Source organism: Idiotropiscis lumnitzeri, chromosome 13 (assembly GCF_059441095.1).
Source record: "Idiotropiscis lumnitzeri isolate Australia: NSW breed Sydney's pygmy pipehorse chromosome 13, RoL_Ilum_1.0, whole genome shotgun sequence".
In the NCBI taxonomy this organism is placed as follows: Eukaryota; Metazoa; Chordata; class Actinopteri; order Syngnathiformes; family Syngnathidae; genus Idiotropiscis; species Idiotropiscis lumnitzeri.
The window spans coordinates 16,618,776-16,640,033 of record NC_142403.1 but is presented as its reverse complement, the minus strand read 5'-3'; the positions used below and the strand labels follow the sequence as shown (position 1 = coordinate 16,640,033).

At 42.7% G+C, this 21,258-nt stretch overlaps 1 protein-coding gene across 3 annotated transcripts in view; it reads left to right on the top strand.

Moving 5' to 3' along the window:
* Positions 1-21,258, top strand: part of dab1a (DAB adaptor protein 1a) — a 162,940-nt gene that overhangs the window by 110,954 nt on the left and 30,728 nt on the right. For all 3 annotated transcript variants that reach the window (XM_088313543.1, XM_088313542.1, XM_088313544.1), the window contains 3 exons: positions 9,450-9,589; positions 12,678-12,776; positions 19,289-19,420. In XM_088313543.1, the coding sequence (XP_088169669.1) occupies positions 9,450-9,589; positions 12,678-12,776; positions 19,289-19,420 (371 nt within the window). The remainder of the gene's footprint in view (positions 1-9,449; positions 9,590-12,677; positions 12,777-19,288; positions 19,421-21,258) is intronic.

Here is a 21,258-nt window from a genome sequence, read left to right as displayed (position 1 = left end):
CGTCGCACGCTGTCACTTCCTTTGTCACTTGTTTTTTTTTGGGGGGCTTTTTGTGACACCTCTTTGCTTTTTTCTTTTTTCTTTTTTTTTTTTTTATTATTCAATTACCATGACAAAGGGAGAGATAACCCCTGGCCTTTGTCGTTTTGTAGGAGCGCGGCTTTTTTTCTTTTTTTTTTCTCCCGGGCTGCTTGGCATGACAGCCGACGGGTCGCTCCCATTATTAGCGGTCAAGCGCTTCTCGGAGTGCAAGAGTCCCGCTTAATCCTGTCTAAATCCACAGAGATTGGGTCCATCTCGTGCTCAAAATTGCTTCTGAATGCCCAATGAAGCAACACTCCGTTCCCAAACACTTTTTCTCCCAAACTTTTAAAAAAAGAGAATGGCCGCTGTCCGGGCAGTGGTTAGCATTTTTCCGCTTCGCACTTCTCAGGTTCTGGGTTCGAATCTCAGCTCGGGCCTTCTTGCATTTGCAATTTGCATGTTCTTGCTGGGCTTCCTATCATGATCAGATTTTCATTTAAAGTGTATTTGCTTTATAGTCAAACCATCCTAGTGTTGAATTTTTAGGTGAGAGTTTTTATCCAATCAGAATTAAGTTAGCTCGTGTTGCCAGGCAGATTTCACAATAGCAGTGGCACAGAGTATTCATCCAAGGCCTTCAGATAAAATCGTGCGGGTGTCGGTTCTGTGTCTTCAGGGAGCTCTTTCAGTGGATAGGCAGTTGCGACAGCCAATCAGATCACGAGTTGATGACGATAAGGCTTTCTCGCTGGCCTTACGCCGAAAGTGATGAACGCGTCTTGTGATTGGATGCTCACTCGTGAGAGGGCAACGCTCTGCTCAATCAACTCATTGAAAGTCGTAAATGGAAAATATATTTTTGCTTTTTTTAAACATAATAGCCGAAGGAGGGAAAAGTGTGGATTTAATTGCAGATACGCTTGCGTGGCCATTTTCAAGACGGACCAACATTCACTTCGTACGGTGTTTCCGCATATTATTTCTCCAGCCGTGGTGTCATAAATGATGGTACTATGAGGGGGATTTATTCCAGTCGGACTAAGTAGAACTTGACTGAAGGCCTGCGTGTGAAATGCACGGCCCACCACTGAGTACACGTGAGTGATACTGAAGACTCAAAATTGTCACTTCGATATTCTCAGACAAACAGATGTCGGGGTTAATGCGTCCATACTCACTGTGCGACTTTTATCCCTTTGTGTGATCACGCTCATAATTATTTCAGTGTCCAAACAAATCGTGTGCACAACCCCATCTGCCTTTATTTTATGGTGCAAATAGGATAACGACTGACACAAACATGCACTGCTGACAGCATAAAGACGGGAGGTGGGGGGAACAATAGTGCGTGTGTGTGCGTGTGTGTGTTTGCTCGTCTCTGGTGGGTGATTAGCCAACACGTTATCTTCTTTGCTGTGGATATTATGCACATGTGCAGTCTATCTGGACCGATCGCTGCAGCCATCCAGCCTAATATTTGTCCTCAGGGAATTCTTGGATACAGACAACAGTATTTTCAATTCTCCTGAGAGCTCATCAGATTTGTTCCCGCCAATCAAAGCTGAGATGGAATTGGATTGGCTCAGTGCTGCTGACATGAATGTGTAAATGCAACGGAGAAAAGCCGGTCACTTTTCTGAATAAAATATTTTCAGTCAAGAGTAATAAATAAAACCATCGTGGTGTCATTTTATTTTTTTCTTTCATCTGTGCGGACCACCAAATTGACCCTCGGACCCGTAATGGGCCGCAGACCGCTGGTTGACAAACACTGGACGACAGAACTCCTAGCATGAGAGAGAATAGTTGGAATAAATCCCAAAAAGATGTGGAAATATAGTTTTGAAATGTAAAGTTTGTGTTGGTTGAGACTTGCTGACATAGACATAATTTCAAAATTGTAAAAAAAAAAAAAAAAAATGAGCAAAAAAAAAACTTCTGGTTGGTCAAAATGTACAGTTAGTTAAATAAGAATAAAAATTAAATTAAAAAAAGAAGGAATGGGACAAATAAGACAATTAAAATGGAAATTAAAACTCAATTAAAAATTAAAAAAACGCTAAATTAAAACCAAAATGTAAAAAATCAAGTAAGAAAAACAAATAAAATAATTAAAAAATAAAATAAAAATAAAATCGAAATACTTTTATGCTGTCCAGTCTGCCCGAGCCCTGTGATAAGAACCGTGAAAAGACACGACAACTTTCCATCCCATTCCCAACAAGCCTCACTCGCCCACTCTTTGTAATCAACAACCTAAATGACACACTCATGTCCAAAAACATCACACGCAAAAACAAACGGAGCTAAAAGCCTTTTATTTAACCAACGACGCATTGTGAATGTGCGTGTGTATCATTTTTTTTGTCCTTAATGTAGTGTGTATGATAGTTTGTGCAATGTGTTTTGCTCCGCCGCTGTGTTACTAACTACCGTCGCCATAGCAACAATTGGCTCCCTGCTCATAATTCGCACAAAAGTGAAAAAAAAAAAAAAAACATCCTCGTGACAAGCACGTGCGCGCACACACACACACTCAACACAACACACTCGCCCCGCCGTGTACTGAAAGTGAATTTGTTATTTCGACACGCTTGACGAGCGAGAGGAGTTGAACACGCTGATATTTTGGGATTGTATATCTTTTCTATCCTATTATCTTTTCTTCAAGTTTCGTCCTCAATGGAAGTGTGTCGCAAGTAGCAAGAAACTTCAATGAACTCAGGCCATGTGAACGGCAACTTTGTTTTTTGTTTGAGAGCTTCATTCAACTTTGCCGACGGGCAAGAAACGTGCGCCACGCTGCCCGGCGTCCAACTGTCATCCGTTGAAAGAATTGCGATTGACTCCTAAAGTACGTACTGGGAAAAAAAAAAAAAAATGCTTTTCACCGGCATCCCCGAGTCATTTGAGGGAGTGGTTTAATTAAGAACCAAAAAAAAATTTTAAAAAAATAAATGGAAGGATCAAGACCACAACTTCAAGTGACGCGAGGAAACGCTTTGTTCTTGGCATGAAAAGACGACTGCTGGCTTTTGAAGGGGCTACCTGATGCTCTTACAGAAGCGCCACTTGTGACACGCACACACACACACACACAACCACACCCCCCCCCCCCACACACAAACATAAGCATGCCTCTTGTAATGATTGTCATGGTGCACGAGTGGCCCGCAGTGCAAGCCCGTAGGGGGAGCGGATTCACTGTTGCATGACAGGAAGCGGACGTCTTTTTTTTTTTTTTTTTTTTTCCAGTCCTGCTGTGACAGCTTGTCAGAAGGCGGATGGCACACAGGTGCACATTCCAACATCACAAACAATCGCAAATGCACACGCGTCGATACAAACACGACCTGTCTTTTGCCCTCGGTGATATTTTACTTGAATGTTTTCAATTTAAGGATATTGCTTTGTATAGCCACAGGTGGCAATGACATTTCAAAGTCTTCAAATTAACTCATTCACGACCAGCCCAGTAAAAAAAAAATGGATTTTGACGTATTTATCCGTCAATGGTATTGAATGAGTTAAAAGAAATGCATTTTTTTTTTTTTCTTCCTTGTCAACATTTGGGGACAGATGCAAAGTGCAAAGCTCCCAAATGAAATGTGCAGTATTCGTGCAAGGACAAAAAGTTTTAGTGCCTCACACTTTCCTAAAAAAAATAAATAAATAAATAAAAATTAAAAAAAATAAAATAAAAATACAAATTTACGTTCCTTTAAAAAGAAGACACATTCACTTCATGAAAAAAAACGACTATTGGCTTTTGAGTTTCTCTAAAAAGGCTGACTATTGATGATTGATTTTCCTAAAAAGAAGCCGAACCATTAATGCTGCATCCTAAATAAAGACAAATTATTGTGGTTGTGAGTCCCTAAAAAAAAAAGACCCTGCTTATTAATGTCACACTTTCCCAAAAAGAAGGCAGCGTTTTTATGTTGTCCTTTCCAAAGGAAAAAAAAAAAAGTGCCTGCTTTTATTTTTTTGTCAAAAATTTGTCAAGACAAAAAAAATATCACTTTTGTTTTTTTTTTGTTTTTTCTCAATAAGAAGACACACAATTGAGGTTGTGCGTTCCAAAATAGGAGACACTTTCTTAAGTGGCGCGTTCCTAAAGACAGCACACTTGCGCATTCCTAAAACAAAGACCAACTATTGAGGTGTTGCTTTCGTTTTAAAAAATAAAATAAAATAAATAACTACTTTCCTAAAAAGAAGACAACATGATGATCTCAAGCGCCACACTTAGGCCATGATTGACATGGAAGAAAGGTGTCTTTGATCTGAATAAGAGCTACAAGGTTAAACACATTCCAGGCCCAAGTTGTTCTGTCCAACCAAGTTGAATCCTGATTGGATCCAAATTCCCATTCAGATGCGCATATATGCGTCAGATCTCATCATCTCAGCTTGACGTTTGCGTTAATGCCGGTAAACAAGCTGCAGCATGCGCGTGTCAGATTCAACTCATTACCCGCCACCCCCCCCAAAAAAAGTCCTCCGACAAACCACTACCATCTGCGTGCTTTCATTAGCGCTAATCAAAAAGCTGATGTACACGCGGCAGATTCTGTTTCATGTCGTAGCCTCGCACAGACTGCGCAAGGGCGCCTTGTTGTGGTTTGAACACTCGAAGAAGTACAACGCGCTCAAAGCAGCCGCGAGATGAGCCGTCTGCCTCTTTGACTCCGTCAGATGCTCGAGGTGTTTCCTCAAATTCCACGTTGAGAAACAACAATTAGCACCTTCTAAAAATAACCCCGTGCTGGTTCGTGGCGACGAGCGGCGGGGAGATAAAAAAAAAATAAAACCTGCGGCGATCTTTTCTAAGGCGAAGGCCCGCTTCAAGTCTGTGCGTGTGACAAATGGTGACAAAATAACATGGAAGTGTCTTTAATCAAAGAGAACTGTTGCGAAAATGTGCTTACGGCGCTGTGGAGGGACATTATTTTCAACAAAATTTGAAGTCAGTGAGTCCCCCCAGTAACCCCTCAGGTAAATTTAGCTTTTGTGAATTTTGCTACGGCTATTTGCTAACATTTCAAGACAAAAAAAAAAAATCAAATTCGCATTTGCTCATTTCTGGATAAAGTATAGGAACTCTGTCCTGAAATTTTTATCCGGGACAGGCCACAAAGGAAAGTAACATTGCTGAATTTGAAAAAAACTCTTTGAAGACCGCCTTTGAGATGTGTTTTGACATCATCAAACGCCTTCAAATGGAACTTCCAAAGGACGAGGCTCCTGAACTCGGAACATCGCTTGTTGCTTCATTTAGCAAATGGACACAGGAGAGTCACACTTGGAGTCAGTCGGCAAGAAATGACCCCCGCAGTCTCCTCTCAGGAGGCAACTGTCTCCGCAATTTAAAAGTTCTATCTGTCTGCGGCTTCAAAAGTGACCTTGGCATCAGATGCGTCTGATCCCGGGCCACAAACCGGGGAGCCGTTGCCTCGGGGCACATTTGTGCGTGCACGCAACAGACTCACGTCTGGACTCGTGTGGTCCGGGTCAGTGCGGCAGGTGGCGAAGTTTGGAAGACAACAGAGAGAAAGGTGGACGAGTTAAATACGAGACTAACGGCTCGCTAGTTCAAGGAAAATGAAGTAATGTTACGAACTTTGAGATAATCCAAAGTCTTGGTTGAAAATTGTTACCAGGTTAAGAGTTTACACTTAACTGTGTTAAAATTTGAACAGCAATTTTAAGCTTGGCTTGAAACAATCATTCAGAACTAAATCACTCTAGTCCTGGCTTGAAACCCACCTTTGAAACCTGACTCCGAGTTTGAAACGCTGATCCATCCTTTTCATAGTCCCGAAAAAAGAAAAATCTCTAAAAAAAAAAAAACAAAAAATTGGGATTATTGCTTTGACCAATTGAAAAATAATATGAAATGATTCCGTTTTTGATGACCTGGTCTGTCTCGTTTCTGTTTAAAAAAAAAAAAAAAAAAATCTGAATTTAGATGGGAGCATCTAAAACCAGGGGTGGGCAAACTTTTTGATTGGCGGGCCGAATTAAAACATTTAACGGTCCGCATGTGGCCCCCGGGCCGGAGTTTGCGCACGCCTGATCTAACCGCTTTAACGGCACAAACTTGCCGTTTTCATAAACACGACAGGCGTCGCGCGGCGGTGCTATGAAGAAAAAAAAGCGCAGGCGTCAGCAAACGCGCGAGGCAATTTGTTTCCCGGATGAGTCGCACTTTATCATCGCATTTTACACTCGCTGTCGCACATTTGCATACGCGCCTCGTCAGTCAAGCGGCGGCTTTTATGCGCTAAATCAATCTTGCTGTGCCGGAACTGACTTTTTCCTTTGTGGCGCTTCGAGCGAGCGCTTTGTCGGCGGCGAGGTGAAATAACGCGCAGTCGCGCAATGCTTGGGCATCGGAGCGGGGGTTAATTGCGAGGCCGTCGAGTGTTGCTCGGGAAGCGGCCCGGCTGCAGTTACATCTGGAGCTTCTGCATGCAAGACACCAGCTGCCCAAAAAAAACCAAAAACAAAACAAGTGCGCAAATTTCTAGCGAATGGGTCATGGCTACTCCCAGATTGGCGAAGGAATTTCGGTGGCGCTCGCCGATTGTTAGCCGCGAGCTGCAGACGCTGGTCTCTAATGTCTAATAAATGTAAACGAGCGAGACCATTAAGCATTATTGACCTGACACTTTGCTTGCGTTTACGAGCTGGGTGATTTTAATTTTTTTTTTTTAAACAAGAATACTTGAACATGTTCCCTCGATGCACGTGAAAATGCGACATCCATAATTTGTCTTTTTTAAAAAAAATTTTTATGCAGACTCAACCAGCCAGAAAAATTTGAACAGTCTAGATCATTGGTGTCAAACTCAAGGCCCGGGGGCCAGATTTGGCCCGCGACCTCATTTGATGTGGCCCGCGTCAACTTCCTGTTTCGAGCGCATTTTCTTCACTTTGAACAAGATTTTGCCATCGATTTGTTACCAATCCTCTAAAATAAATTGAAGAATTGTTGAACAAACAATTCCGGACTGGCTTTCCATCAATTTGTGATAACGTAAGATGATCATACATTTATTTGGATTCACAGTCATAACGGCCCTCCGAGGGAAACCGTAACTACCATGTGGCCCGTCCGCAAAAATGAGTTTGACACCAAGTTTGTCAAGATTGCTATGCCGTTACAAAAAAACAAGAACAAAAAAAAAAAAATGACATCTTGTCGGTAAAATTCTGTAAATCTTATTCAGAGTTGATGAAAAAAAAAAAGATGACGCAAATGATAATTTTCACACCAATGAATAAATGAAGTCGGATAAATTCCTTCGACAGGCCGGCACTCGTGTTAAGAGGTTGCTTTAGAATTCAGCAGGATAGATACACAACCCTGCAGCTCTGCTTACCTTTTGACGTTGCTCTTATTTTGAAGGCCTTGTTGTGTAAGAATCATATAAAAATTGTTGTGACAAGTGGACTCCAGGCGTCTTTTGAGCGACGATTTGATGATCAGACCTTGAGAAGGCCAAAGGAGAACCATCATGAAGGGCAAGGTGTGACCCTGTTGCATGATGGGAAAAATTTAATTCCATCTGTGTGTGTGTGTGTGTGTGACAACGTTGATGGAGAAGCCTTCTGGATGAGAGTGATGCATTGAGCGGACAGGAGGTTACAGTTGCCGGGGGCGACGCCTGGGGCTTTCCGTAAGGGCCCGACTGTACTCTACCTGCCATCGATCATAAGTGTGTGTGCGTGTGCGCGCGCGTGTGTCAAAGGGGCTTCTGCCTGTCATAACGCTCTAATCCTGAGTGACATTTATCCAGGGAGGCCTTGCTCATTCAACCATCCATCACCATCCATCGTCTTCTTCATCTCCTCACTCCCGTCTGTGTGTCCTTGCGTGTGTGTGTGTGTGCGTTTGTGTTGTCGCCCCCCCCCTTTTGAGCCGCAGTGTTCACTTTGTACATTTCTGTGTGTTTCACCTGTGTGTGTGGTGAACCGTTTAAAAAAATAAATAAATAAAAATGTCTTTGCATGTTTCCAGAAAAGTTACCGCCACTTACATATTTGTTGCTCGGCAACAATGCAAGGCCTCGGCGATGAAGAGGAGGAGAGGGACCTCTTCATCGTCTCCGCCGCCGTACGACCTTCCGCGGGTCACGCCGCTAATGCGTCCATGTATTATACGTACGGCGCTGCGTGGGCACTCTTTGGCTTTACCTGCCGATTTACTCGACCGGAATGCAGATTAAAAACATTAAAAGGGTTTCCCCTCTGTCAGTGCGGCGTGAATGTGTTACTTAACGGCGCCTCGGGCCAAGGAAGAAACTATTACGCTGCGGGTTACAATGTCTACTACGTTGAAGCTTGTAATTATCACGCCACATACAGTGCGTCCTCAAAGTATTTTTTTTCCAAAATTACCGATTAATTGTGCTTTCTGATAATATATTAAAAAAAAAAAAAATTCTCACTTTTTCCCATTCTTTCTCACTCAGCAGTAAAACATGGTTTGGTTGAAAAATTTGCTTTAAAGCGGTGTAATAATTGTGTTATTACACTTTATTGTAGTAAACCGGGGGGAAAAAAGCATTTTCCACAGGGTCCCACACACACACAGTGAATTAAAACAGAAAAAAAAAAAATCAAGATTTATTTTGCGTATTTTCTGAACTCTAGGGCGCCCCTTCTGGTGAAAGAAAAATCCTAAAAAAAAAAAAAAAATGCACCATTGTATTAGCCGCATGGTTCAAAATCTAGGAAAAAAAGTAGTGGCTTATAGTCCGGAAAATACGGTACATTCTCCCTTTCTCTCGTTCATAATCGACGCGACAAGCCGATATTAGCCCACTAATCTTTATCTTCGCCTCAGAAGCTGTGCTGACCTCAAATCCAAAGCCATGCATCGCCGCCATCTACAGGGATATGTCTGTCATTACATGTCATTATCCAAACCCCACAAACAGACTTGATGAATATTCTGAGTTAGCGACTGTAAATGCTCACGGCAACGAATGAGCTAAGCTGTAGAAACATCTCAAGGACAATCAGTGACCCAACTAATGGCCAGCTGACCCAATACTGTTGACCATAAATTGTATATGAAAAATAACTCCGCCTCTTCCTCTGTTCTGTATTCAGCACGGGAGCTGAGCAGAGCGCAAGGTCAACACGGGAAAGCCTTGGCCGACACTCACACAATGCCGACATCCTCACACAATGGAGGAGATAAGAACGGAAGAAAAAAAAAAAATGTCCACAAAGAGACGAGAACATGAGCGTATTGATCGGTGTCATTCGTATGTTGGCGCATTACATTCTCTTTTTTTGAACTCGGCTCAGTGATGGTCTTTTCTGCTGCGTGAAATTGATTATCCCCAAGGTAAAAGATGATGGAGGACGTTGAACGCCAGGCTTAAAAATACGTGTGTGTGTGTTTGCAGGGCAGGATCGCAGCGAGGCGACGCTCATCAGGCGCTTTAAGGGCGACGGCGTCCGCTACAAGGCTAAACTCATCGGCCTGGACGAGGTCACCGCGGCCCGCGGGGACAAACTCTGTCAGGATTCCATGATGAAGCTCAAGGTAAGGACGGCCGGCCTCTAAATACTACATTAACGTCGTTTTTTTTTCTAAGAGTGACCCGGAGTCTTCAGTTACTTGACGGCAGAGTGGCTCGCTCTTTCATGATCGTTTTCTTGTTCAATTGTTCGATTTACTATAATGACTTTTACATTTGTCTAATTGTTGTATTTTCTACAGTTTGCAATAAAGAAAAGAAAAAAAAAAAAAAAAAAAAAAGAGTGGCTCGCTCTTTAGAATTGCTCGTGTGACGTGGTGCAAATGAAAAAAAAAATGCTGATTTTATTTTTATTACATCTTGACTTAAATCAGTGCTTCTCAATTAATTTTTTGTTACGCCCCCTCTAGCAAGAAGAAAACAATTGGCACCAATCAACTTTGCTAATTGAAACAGAACAGACCCAAGAGGGGGAGAAAAAAAAAATCGAGATTTATTTAGCGTATTTTCCGAACTATAGAGCGCCCCCTACCGGTGAAAATACGGTAATAACATTTTTGTTACAAAACAAACCGACACCGGACAGTCAATACTCGCTACGCACAATGTGCAATGAGCGCGCCACTGCCAACTACTGGAGTGGAGGTGCAATTACACTTCATTGTAGTACGGCGGGAAAAAAAGCACGTTCTCCAGAATCACACGCACCCCCTCAGCATCACTCCAAGTTTTCCAGAAACGCCAAGAAGAGAGCATAAAAAGGCGAGGTTAGCTCAGTATGTGGATGAGAGAGGGGCACGCAGGGTCAAAGTCTCACGTGCAAGGACAGGAACAATTACAGGCGGAGGAAGACAGATGGGCGAGTTAGCGGGAAAAGGGAGAATAATTCCGATGAGAGGTGAGAGAGGAAGATGAGCGAGGATGAAGACAGATGAAGAGAGTGCAGCGAGGTTTAAAGGAGAAGGAGACGGAGAAGCATTTGGCTAAAATCCTGTCTCGTCCCGGAAACGAACCACTGGAACTGGGCGACTAGCGCTTGTAGATTCTGTCTCCATGACAACCAGGGGGCGGAGCATGAGCTTTTCAAGCTTGGCTCCCACCATCTCGCCAACAAGTGTATAAACGTAACAGGAAGTTTTAGCTTGTCTCCAGCAAGCGTATGCGAAACCGTTGCCGACATCTCACCGGTTAGTGTGTGCGTTCCAGCCGGCGTTTGGCCGTCTCCCGTCCCACGTCACTTGGCAGTCTTGCTTTCCACAGCAAGTATTTGTGTCCCAGCTGGCTGGAACTCGCCAGCAAGTGTGACTGTGAGTTTTTCTAACGAGAGAGTGTTTGTTTTAGAGCGCTTGTGATTCTCTCTTCTTTGCCGCTCAGTCGGCTGGCTTTCTGGTCATCTCGCCGGCAAGTGTACGCCGGGTGGGATCTCGGCGGCTAGTGTGTGCGTTCCTCACGGCGTTCGGCTGTCTCCTGTTCCACGTCACTCGATCGAGTTGCTCTCGACATTTTGCGGCCGGCTTGATCTCGCCAGTGAGTGTATGCATTCCAGATTAGCATTTGCCCACCTCACAATTGCGAAGGACGACGTTGAAAAAGTGTGATTGAAATTAAAGTGGCGCCAAACACAATGATCTTAAAAGTGCGCTTCAGTTGGAATAGCCGATTCAGGTTTCCTACAGGAGGTATTTGAATTGGGAGGGAGAAAAGCTCGAGGTGGCGAAGGGCCGAGGAGAGGCGAGACAGCTCATTGATCAAACGCCTTCCCGCCTCCTCATTTAGGACTACGGCAAATCCATCAAGAGCTTTTCTCTGATCTGCTTCACCTTCTCTTTCATGCGAGCTGCTTCTCCCTCAAATGCGGCCTCGGCGAACGTCTCAGCCTCGTGGCGCTTATTAATCATCAATGTGTCATTTTGGGCCATTGCCATGGGTTATGTTTTCAGCAGGCGTTGCGAATGAACTTCGGCCCGCACCTGTCCTGTCTGATTTCGTCACTCGCTATTGATTTTGCTCTGCCTCCTTTGAGTCTTTGGACTGCTCACTTTGTCAACTTTTACTTTCCAAGACAGCTGAACGGGCAAGCACGCTGTTCTTTTTTTTTTTCTGAACCTACTTGCTAAGTCGCTGTGGATTTTTGAGCAGATTGGGTTACATTTACAAAAAGTTGGGTTATATATTTTTTTTTGATCCAACACATTAGGTTGAAGAGAGTATTTGGTCACTCTGAAGAATCCGAATGTCCATTTTGGAGTTGTTTACTGAAGTTGAAGTAAATTGAATGTAAAATTCTTTGAAAATGTTAGTGGGACCTGGATGGATCCGTGGGGAACACCACTGACTAACGACACCCGGACTGGGGTGCAAATCCCAAAATTAGTATTTATTTTTAACCACAGCTATTCAAATAACCCGATTTTTTTTTTACCCCTTGTTGGATCAAAATATTTGCATAGTGTACTGTGTCAAATCCTCAACTCAATGTGCTTGGTATAAATAACCCAGCATTGGGTCGACCCCATTAGGACCCAGCGCTGGGTTAGCTAGCTCAGCCGAATTGTGTTACTTTTAAACCCAGCAGTTTGAAGGGTGTTGGGCTGAGCGATATGACCTTAAACAAAAATGCAATTTCTGATTTTAAATGAAGATTTTCTCTCCTTTGCTTTAAAACTGTAAAAAAAAATATATATATAAAAAAAGATATTATTCCAAAAAAGTTTAGATTTTATTCGTTTTTCCCTTCTGAGATTTGTTTTATTTCTTAAGTTACCTTTAAAACAATGTTTTTCCAGCAAAGTTTTTTTTTTCAAGCATTTACTAAGAAATAGTAATAATAAATCTTTTGCAAAGCGTCCCTTTTGTCTCATCATCGAGATAAATATTGATTATTTACCCTCATAAAATGAGCTGTCAAACGGCACGACTTGGCCGGTCTTCTGACTGATTTCATATCGCTTTTGATCATTTGAAATGACTTTGAGTTCTTTGAGATCATTGCTTGAAGAACATCTTTTTGGAATAAGTAAAAACGCACTCTTTCCGTTTGTTTTCTTAATCATGATCCGGTCGGAGCGCCGGCTCACCCGCTTAGTGCATGTCGAGCGTGTTGCGCTGCTCTTTCAATCCATGTTCTTGTGTTTGTCAATGTTCTGCCCTCAGGGTATCGCTGCAGCGGCGCGTTCCAAAGGGGACCACAAGCAGAAAGTGTTCCTGACCGTTTCCTTTGGCGGGATCAAGATCTTTGATGAGAAGTCAGGGGTAAGCAAGCCGCTCCTCCCAACCTTGCGTGTGTTTGTTAACGCGCCGCTTTGTGTGTTTCCGCCGTTAATGAGGCATCTCTGGGCGAGTGGGGGGGGGGGACCCCGGGGGAAATCACGAGGCCCTAATTGAAACCCTGAGAACAAGGCCAACAGTTGATGAGAGAACATGGCTGCCCCATTGTCTGCCGCTTTGCAAACGACACAACTTGGGGTTTTTTTTTGTTTGCTGATTATCCTCCCCCCCTCGGTGTTTTTTTACTTGGTCAAGATTCCTCTCAACAGACAGTTGGCCGTTCCGCCCCACACGACTGACATGTGTGACATTTTAACATCAATGCAGAAAAAAACAACATGTTATCATTAGCATCGAGGCTAATTTTCATATTCAAATTTGACTTAAAAGTCAATTAGAGTCTAATTCGAAATATTCTTCTCACAAAAAGTTGGAGGATGAACCTTGAATATCCATGATGTGAACTTAATTTGAACTTTGCTTAACCTTTGAATGCACGTACAAGTTTCAGTACTTTTTATGATAGTTTTTATATATTACATATTATATATATACATATATAATATATATATAATTTTTTTAAATTCATATTTCATATTTTATTCACTTTGGTGTGTCCTTCTGCTCACAAGGGTTGTGGGGGGTGCTGAAGCCTATCCCGGCTGTCTTTGGGCAGTAGGCGGGGCACACCCCGAACTGGTTGCCAGCCAATCGCCGAGCACACAGAGACAAGCAACCACTTGCACTCACACTCTCACCTAGGGGCAATTTCGAGTGTCCAATCAACCTGCCGTGCATGTTTTTGGAATGTGGGTAAAAAAAACGGAGTACCCGGAGAAAACCCACGCAGGCACGGGGAGAACATGCAAACGACACACAGGAAGGGCGGAGCCGGAATCGAACCGACGACCTTTGCACTGTGAGGCCATCGTGCTAACCAGTCGGCCACCGTGCCGCCTAATATCAATTTGTAATCTTATTTATTCCTATTTAAGCCTTTGTTCACCGTGTATTGTCCTTCCGGGACCTGATGCCAAAACCTGCAAAATCACAATGGAATCCTGCGCTTTGTTCTCTTCTTGGGCTAATCTTTTTTTCCGCGGGCGGGTGTTTGAAGGCCGTCTGTTTGGTGCACCATTTACCAACATCGCCCCCCGCATTAGCCTGCGTCGCTACGCTATCCCGTAAATATATGCAACGTGATCCGCCTCACTTTGTCCGAATGACCGTGAATGGGGCCGAGCCGCAATATGAATCCAGCTGCCCTTCTTCTCGCATTCGCCTTTATTAGCCAAGGCGCTGATCCTCAAGATTTACACCTCCGCGCCGCATATCCAACCGTAACTCAGAAGCGCCACGCCGGTGACCGGCGGCCTCCCGCGTCGCGGCCGTATTTCACGCCGCCCAGCTCATCCCGCCTTTGTCTCAGCCCCGAGAGATGCGGTCACGAGGAAATAAAGACACAAGAAGGACCGAGTCGCGGGACGGGGTGGGGAATCGGCGAGCATATGTCAACGTAAAGCCCCCCCATTGGGAGATTTTGTCCTCTGTCGCCACACATTAAAAATTAACTATCGTGATCCGCCATCCTCACTATCAGTCCTAATGGATTGGCGGAGAGAAAGCAAGACAGCCGGAATGACTCTGCTGAGGTTCAGGGTTCTTGACAGTCTCATTCCGGGCCCGCACATCACTCAACCGGATGGGCGGATGGATGCGTCGGCTCGGCCCACGGGATGGATGGCCGCGCTCTCCCCGAAGGAGGGAAGGTCGTCCCGAGCGGAGGGAGGGTGGCGCTTGAGATGGAGGAGGAAGAAGAGAGGAGACATTAATCTTAACAGAGGGCATGTTGCTCTCTCTCCAGCTCACTTTCAGACACGTGCGCGGATATTGGAAAACGCGTGCAAGAACGTTGGCGTGGCGTTGGAATCATTGTGACAGTTGTACCCGCGAGGTTGGGGGGGGCGGGCAATCGTTTGTGCTCCGGCACCAGGTGTTTTGGAGATGAGGTAATGGAAAGGGTATGGTGGGGGGAAATATTTTGACAATTTTTATATACAGCGGAAAGATGCGAAAATCCGCATTTATGAAAATGCTAATGATCATTTTTTTTTTTTTCGACAATTCCAAAAAGATCTTGACTAAATGAGAGAAAACGGGGGTTGGGTTCCACCCCAAAAAAAAAAAAAGGAAAATTATTGAGGAAAAAATCTGCGACTAGTGCCAATCCACGAACAATACCATACTTTTTTCTGGACTATAAGGCGCACCCAAGTATAAACTGCAACAACGCTTTTGGGGAAAAAAAACGATATACAAGCTGCACCAGGCTATAAGATGCAGTTTTGAATGTTGAAAAAAATTACTTCTTTGTACTGTGAATGCACAGAAAAGTTCCGAAACAGATTTTTAAAACAATGCCTTTTAACACGGCAACAACTTTGCTCATTCAAACAGAACAGACCCGAGAAAAAAAAAATCAAGATTAATTTCGCGTATTTTCTGAACTATAGGGCACCCCCTACTGGTGAAAAAAAAAATCCACAGAAAAGCCGCACTGTTGTATTTGCCGCGTGGTTCAAAATCGAGGAAAAAAGTAGTGGCTTATAGTCCGGAAAATACAAAAATTTCCCCATTGAAATGAATCCGTTTCAGCTCCACCAAAAAAAAAAAAAAAAAACACCAAATGTTTTTTTAATAAAGACAGCAGCACTGCATTGCGTATAAACAGAATAAAATAGAACAAAAGAGTAGAGAAATTAACTGGCTTGTAGTGATGGGTAAATGAAGCTTCATGAAGCAGTTGTAGTATTTTTGGACTCCAGTAGATGGCAGTCTCTGTTCAACATTGGTCTGAACGCACGTTGACTTGCTATTTTTTCAACCCTTTATTTATTTTGGGTTTTCCACTGTTTGTCACATTCCAAAAATGCAATTTTGATTTCCTCTGACCTCATCCGTCACCCTGGCACATAATTTGGACAAAGACAAAAGTCCACAGCAAGTCTTGTTTCTGTTGATTCGGTTGGTTTAAAAAAAAAAAAAAGGTCAAATTTTTTTTTTTTTTGCGGATACATAGAGAGCGTTCTCCAAACAAGACATGGCTCTCGCTATTGACTTCATGTTTTTGCAAAACCCTCTTCATTGTCACTAACAGTCTGTCAGGAGAAAGAAGTTTATCTTTTCGTTTGGCAGAAAATATGCTTGATAAACTGAATTGCTCGTAAATAATTTGGTTGTTGAAGCTGAGTGACGAGCAAGAAAGCCGTTGATCATGACTGGTTTCAACGCCCGGCCATCGACGAGGTCAATATTTTTCTTATTATTTTCAGAGCTATTAAAATTCACCCGCCTCGAAATATTCGATTCTCCTTTGTAAAAGTCTGAGCATGATTGTTGTCAGGATTGTCGCAAGGGCCATATTGATCTTGCCCAAAAGGCTCATGAAGTATTTGTTGTTGTTTTTCACGGTTTCCTTTTGAATTTTGGTTAAAGGGGGCCAACAAGTAATTGATTCTCCAACGACAAAATTGCGACGATAAACGCACGAAATGTTGAGAATTGTCGCATTTCTTTTCCCTCCGCTACGATGACACGGTCGTATCAATCTTTGTTCATGTCGCAAAACGATCCCACTAAATATTCAATTCAAGTAGTAATATTTTTTCTGTAATTGGAATGTGTCTGGAACACACAAATATTTCCTTTTTAGGAAAGTGCAACATGGATAGTTTGTTTGTTTTATTAGCTTATTGATATTCGGCATCTTGATGCCAAGGAACTATCTTGAAAGTTGGGGAGCTTCATTTAGACACAAGTAGTGCTTTGCCGTCACCTGGTTGCATCTTGATGCCAAGGCTCTCCGAAGTAAACTGAAGAGCTTCTTTTAGACACAAGTAGTGCTTTGCCACCATCTAGTGGCATTTTGGTGTCATTAAAGTACGATGAAGTTGAGGAGCGTCATTTAGACAAAAGTAGTGCTCTGCCGCCATCAGTTGGCATTTTGGTGCCAGTAAAGTACGATGAAGTTGAGGAGCTCCATTTAGACAAAAGTAGTACTCTGGCACCATCTGGTGACATTTTACAGCCAAGGAAGTATATTGAAGTAGAGGAGCTTCATTTAGACAAAAGTAGTGCTTTGCCGTCACCTGGTTGCATCTTGATGACATGGCTCTCTGAAGTAAATTGAGCAGCTTTGTTTAGACACAAGTAGTGCTTTGCCGACATCTAGTGGCATTTTGGTGCCATTAAAGTACGATGAAGTTGAGGAGCGTCATTTAGACAAAAGTAGTGCTCTGCCGCCATCAGGTGGCATTTTGGTGCCATGCAAGTATGATGAAGTTGAGGAGTTGCATTTAGACAAAAGTAGTGCTTTGCCGTCACCTGGTTGCATCTTGATGCCAACGAAGTATGTTGAAGTTGAGGAGCTTCATTTAGACAAAAGTAGTGTTTTACTACCTTTGTGGCATCCGTACGGAATTATAAACCTTTATAAAAAAATTTCGGAGGAGTGAGAGCTTCACTTACTCGTGGATTTTCGCTACTCACAGCATCACTCTGTCATTTTTTTTTCTTTTTTTGTATACGTGTTGTCGTTGTTGCGAAGCGTCACCATTTGACATTCCCCGAGTGTAACATCTGAAAAAGTTTTTGTCTTTGTTTTCACGAGGGCGCTGCCACTTGCGCAGTTTATCAATCAATCTCAGTTGCAAAGGTGATTGTCGCGATTTTGGCTTGGCAGACGTGAAATCAATATGAATTTGAATTTGGCGAGGCTTCGAGCCCCCACCCTCAGGCTGTTTTGTGCGCTCTGTCACCTCCACACACACACGCACACGCACACACGCGACACATTTACCACGCACACACATTTGTAGAGCTCATTCAATAAGCACTTTGTGTTGTGTGCGGAGCCTTGGCTGCCGTTTTCAGGTCAATCGGGGGGGAACCATGATAATCATTAGTCTAATTATTAATTATGAATGACTCATTAAGGATTACGTCTCTGTCGCAGGTGTGTGTGTGCGTGTTCACTTGTTCCCAGCATGCACCGACAACAACAACAGACTGCACATTCTCGCCCGACGTCTCGGACTTGCGCGTTGTTTGCGTCGAATGGGCACAGATGAAGCAATCAAGTCGACAGCTTGCCGAGCGATTGATTGCGACTGATCCCAACACAGCTCAGAATATGCACAGGAATTTTGAAAAAAAATTTCATTCAATTTTATTTCATTTCTGTAAAATAATTTATATAAAATTAAATATTCATTTAATTCAAGATGGCTGGTCAATAAGTACTGAATGTGTTCCTGTTCAGGTCTTAACGTGTCACAATTTTCGATCAACCAGGTTGAGGCGACGTTCACCGACGTTCACGTTTTTTTTTTTTTTTTCAACGAGTCTTCACCAAACATGAGATGAATCCGGCTTTAGACTGACAATCCCGTAACATTTTAATATGATTCAAAATGTCTTACAACATTAGTAAGAGTGTTATAACACTTTGTCGGAACAGATGTTTCAAGGCAAACAGAGCGGAGCAGTTCCGTGCCCGTTGAATTGCAGCAAAAAGTGTTGCAACTAATTGTTTTAATTGTTCACAGAACAAATTCAATTCGCACCGCGAAGCACCAGTGTTGTTTTTTTTGGCAGGCATTTTAGATTTAGTCTTAGTTTTTTGGATGAAAATGATCATTAGTTTTCGTCACTTTTAGTAATTTCTATTCGTGACAGTTTTAGTCTAGTTTTAGGTGAAGTAAACTCCCCAAAAAAAAAAAAAAAAAGTTTAGTCTAGTTTTTTTTCAAAATAGCCATACAAGGTTTCCACCCTATGGCAAAAACATTCAAGGATTATGCATCACAAAATAAGCCGAAACATTTTATTTGGCAACTGTTGTGGCATGATTTATTTATTTATTTGTTTGTTTGTTTGATTTTTGATTTTTTAATTTTTTAATTAATTTTTTGGGGGTTTTTTTGTTTGTTAATTTTTTTTAATTTTTTAATTTTTTGGTTTTTTTATTTTTTATTTTATTTTTTTATTTATTTATACCATAAAATAAAAATATTTTAAGAACATAGACTTGTTCTACAAACTCAATCAAACATGTCTGAATTTGATTCACTTTTAGGAGCGCGCTTCTCTCCAAAATGATTCGTGCGCTAATGCAGTGGGCGGAGCTTAGCTGGCGTCTCCGTCTGCCTTACCGTCGCTCACTCGCTGCGTACGACGCGCTGGTGGGCGTGCCCAAACGAGGACAGGTTGCAATTTTTGGAAAGACAGATCACGCGTAAAATTGGAAAAGGACGTCGTCGATTTTGAACGTCTGACGGAGCACGCGCGAACAATTTCGTCCCGTTAACGAAATAATTTCATCATTGTTGAAAATATTTCAAGGCACCCATTTTATTGATTTATTTTTCGATTTGAATAAATCCTTCAATATAGTACAATGGAGAACTAACGTAAACATCCGTGTGGCTCTTTGCTTCAGGTGCTGCAACACCACCACGCCGTCCACGAGATCTCCTACATCGCCAAGGACATCACGGACCACCGAGCGTTCGGCTACGTCTGCGGCAAGGAAGGCAACCACCGCTTTGTGGCCATCAAAACCGCGCAGTCGGTCAGTATTTGGACTTTTTGGTGCCGTTCAACAAAGTTCATGTTTAATGCATGGATTTCTTTTTTTTTTTTTTGACATTTAGACAAGGACCTTTACACGGCAGCTCGCGTCCCGTTGTGCTGTTTTATCAAGTCGCCGTTTAACTGTGTTCAATCCCGCCCCAATACTTTGGCCTTCATTCGGACCCCTCGTTGCGCCCCGGCGTGCTCCGTTTGCATCCGTCCGACTCTCTCCGTTCGCCGTATCGATTCCCCGTGCTGAGTCGATGCGAGTTTGAGTGTGTGTCGCCGGCTCTAATGGCACATCCGTCCTCCCGGGCGCTGCTCTTTGACTCGCGGCGACACAAACGGCGCGGTCACACGTGCGCGCCTTATTGCCACATAGATCAGAGATCACAAAATTGGTTGTCACCAAAGGCGACCCTTGTCCAAGCGCCATCGGTCAGCCTCGGCTGGCATTTACCTGACGTGTCCCTGAGTAAACGTCGCCATGACGTAGAAGTTTACTTTGATTCCATGCCGGTGACCAGACGCTGCTTGACCCGCGCGTGTAATTTACTCCTCGAAAGCTTTCGGGATTGCTATTTTGCGGTGTGACAACAATATAGATAAGTTTAGCGTCAACAGACCAGGTTATTTTTAATTGCGAATTCCACTCCCGTCCTGTAGAGGAGCTAATGAGTATCTACCAGACAACATGTGGGATTAAAATCCAGACACGTTTTTTTTTTTTTTAATTATTTAAAAGTGTCATTTTGGTGTCAACAAGCTAACACGCTACATGGTTGATTTATTTATTTATTTTTATTTTTATTTTTTTTCCCTGCTAGCCTGTAGTAGCCACGAACGCTGGAGAATTTTGTGTCATACTGTTGGAATTATTATATGTTGGTAATCATCAGCAGGCTCTCGATGGACGAGTGGTCGAAGGCCGGCAGCAGCTTCTTGTTCAGGTTGAATTTCCTGAGGACCCTCAGGAAGTGTTGATGCTGATGGTATTGATTGATTGATATATAGATTGATTTGATTGTTTGATTTGATTGATTGATTGGGATTGATTTGATTGTTTGATTTGCTTGAGTGATTGATTGACTGATTGATTTGATTGATTGATTGATTTGATTGTTTGATTTGATTGATTGATTAATTGATTGATTGATATATAGATTGATTTGATTGTTTGATTTGATTAATTGATTGATTGATATATAGATTGATTTGATTGTTTGATTTGCTTCAGTGATTGATTGACTGATTGATTTGATTGATTGATTTGATTGAGTGATTGATTGACTGATTGATTTGATTGATTGATTTGATTGATTGATATATAGATTGATTTGATTGTTTGATTTGATTGATTGATTGATAAATAGATTGATTTGATTGATTAATTGATTGATTGATATATAGATTGATTTGATTGTTTTGATTTGATTGTTTGATTTGCTTGAGTGATTGATTGACTGACTGATTGACTGACTGATTGATTATATTGAGCTGAATGCAAAGGAGCTGCTTCAATGGTTGGTTTAAGTCTAGCGCTGATTTTTTTTTTTCAACTTTCTAAGGAACACTACAGAGAGAGAATTGGCAACGTGGCTGACTATTTTTAATGACTGAAGATTCTTGTTTTTGTCCTCTTGTGAGATCTTCCTGGTTCACCGGGGATGCCATTTTGAATCTGATTTGAAGCTTCTTTAACAAGGAGTCAGTGAGACTTGCGAGATGGAGACGGTTAGAATCTGTACTTCGAAAGGCGAGGCGAATGTGACAGCGTGACAATATGTTACGTGTCGGCGGCCCGGCAGGAGCAGACGTTCACACCCCCCCCCGGGC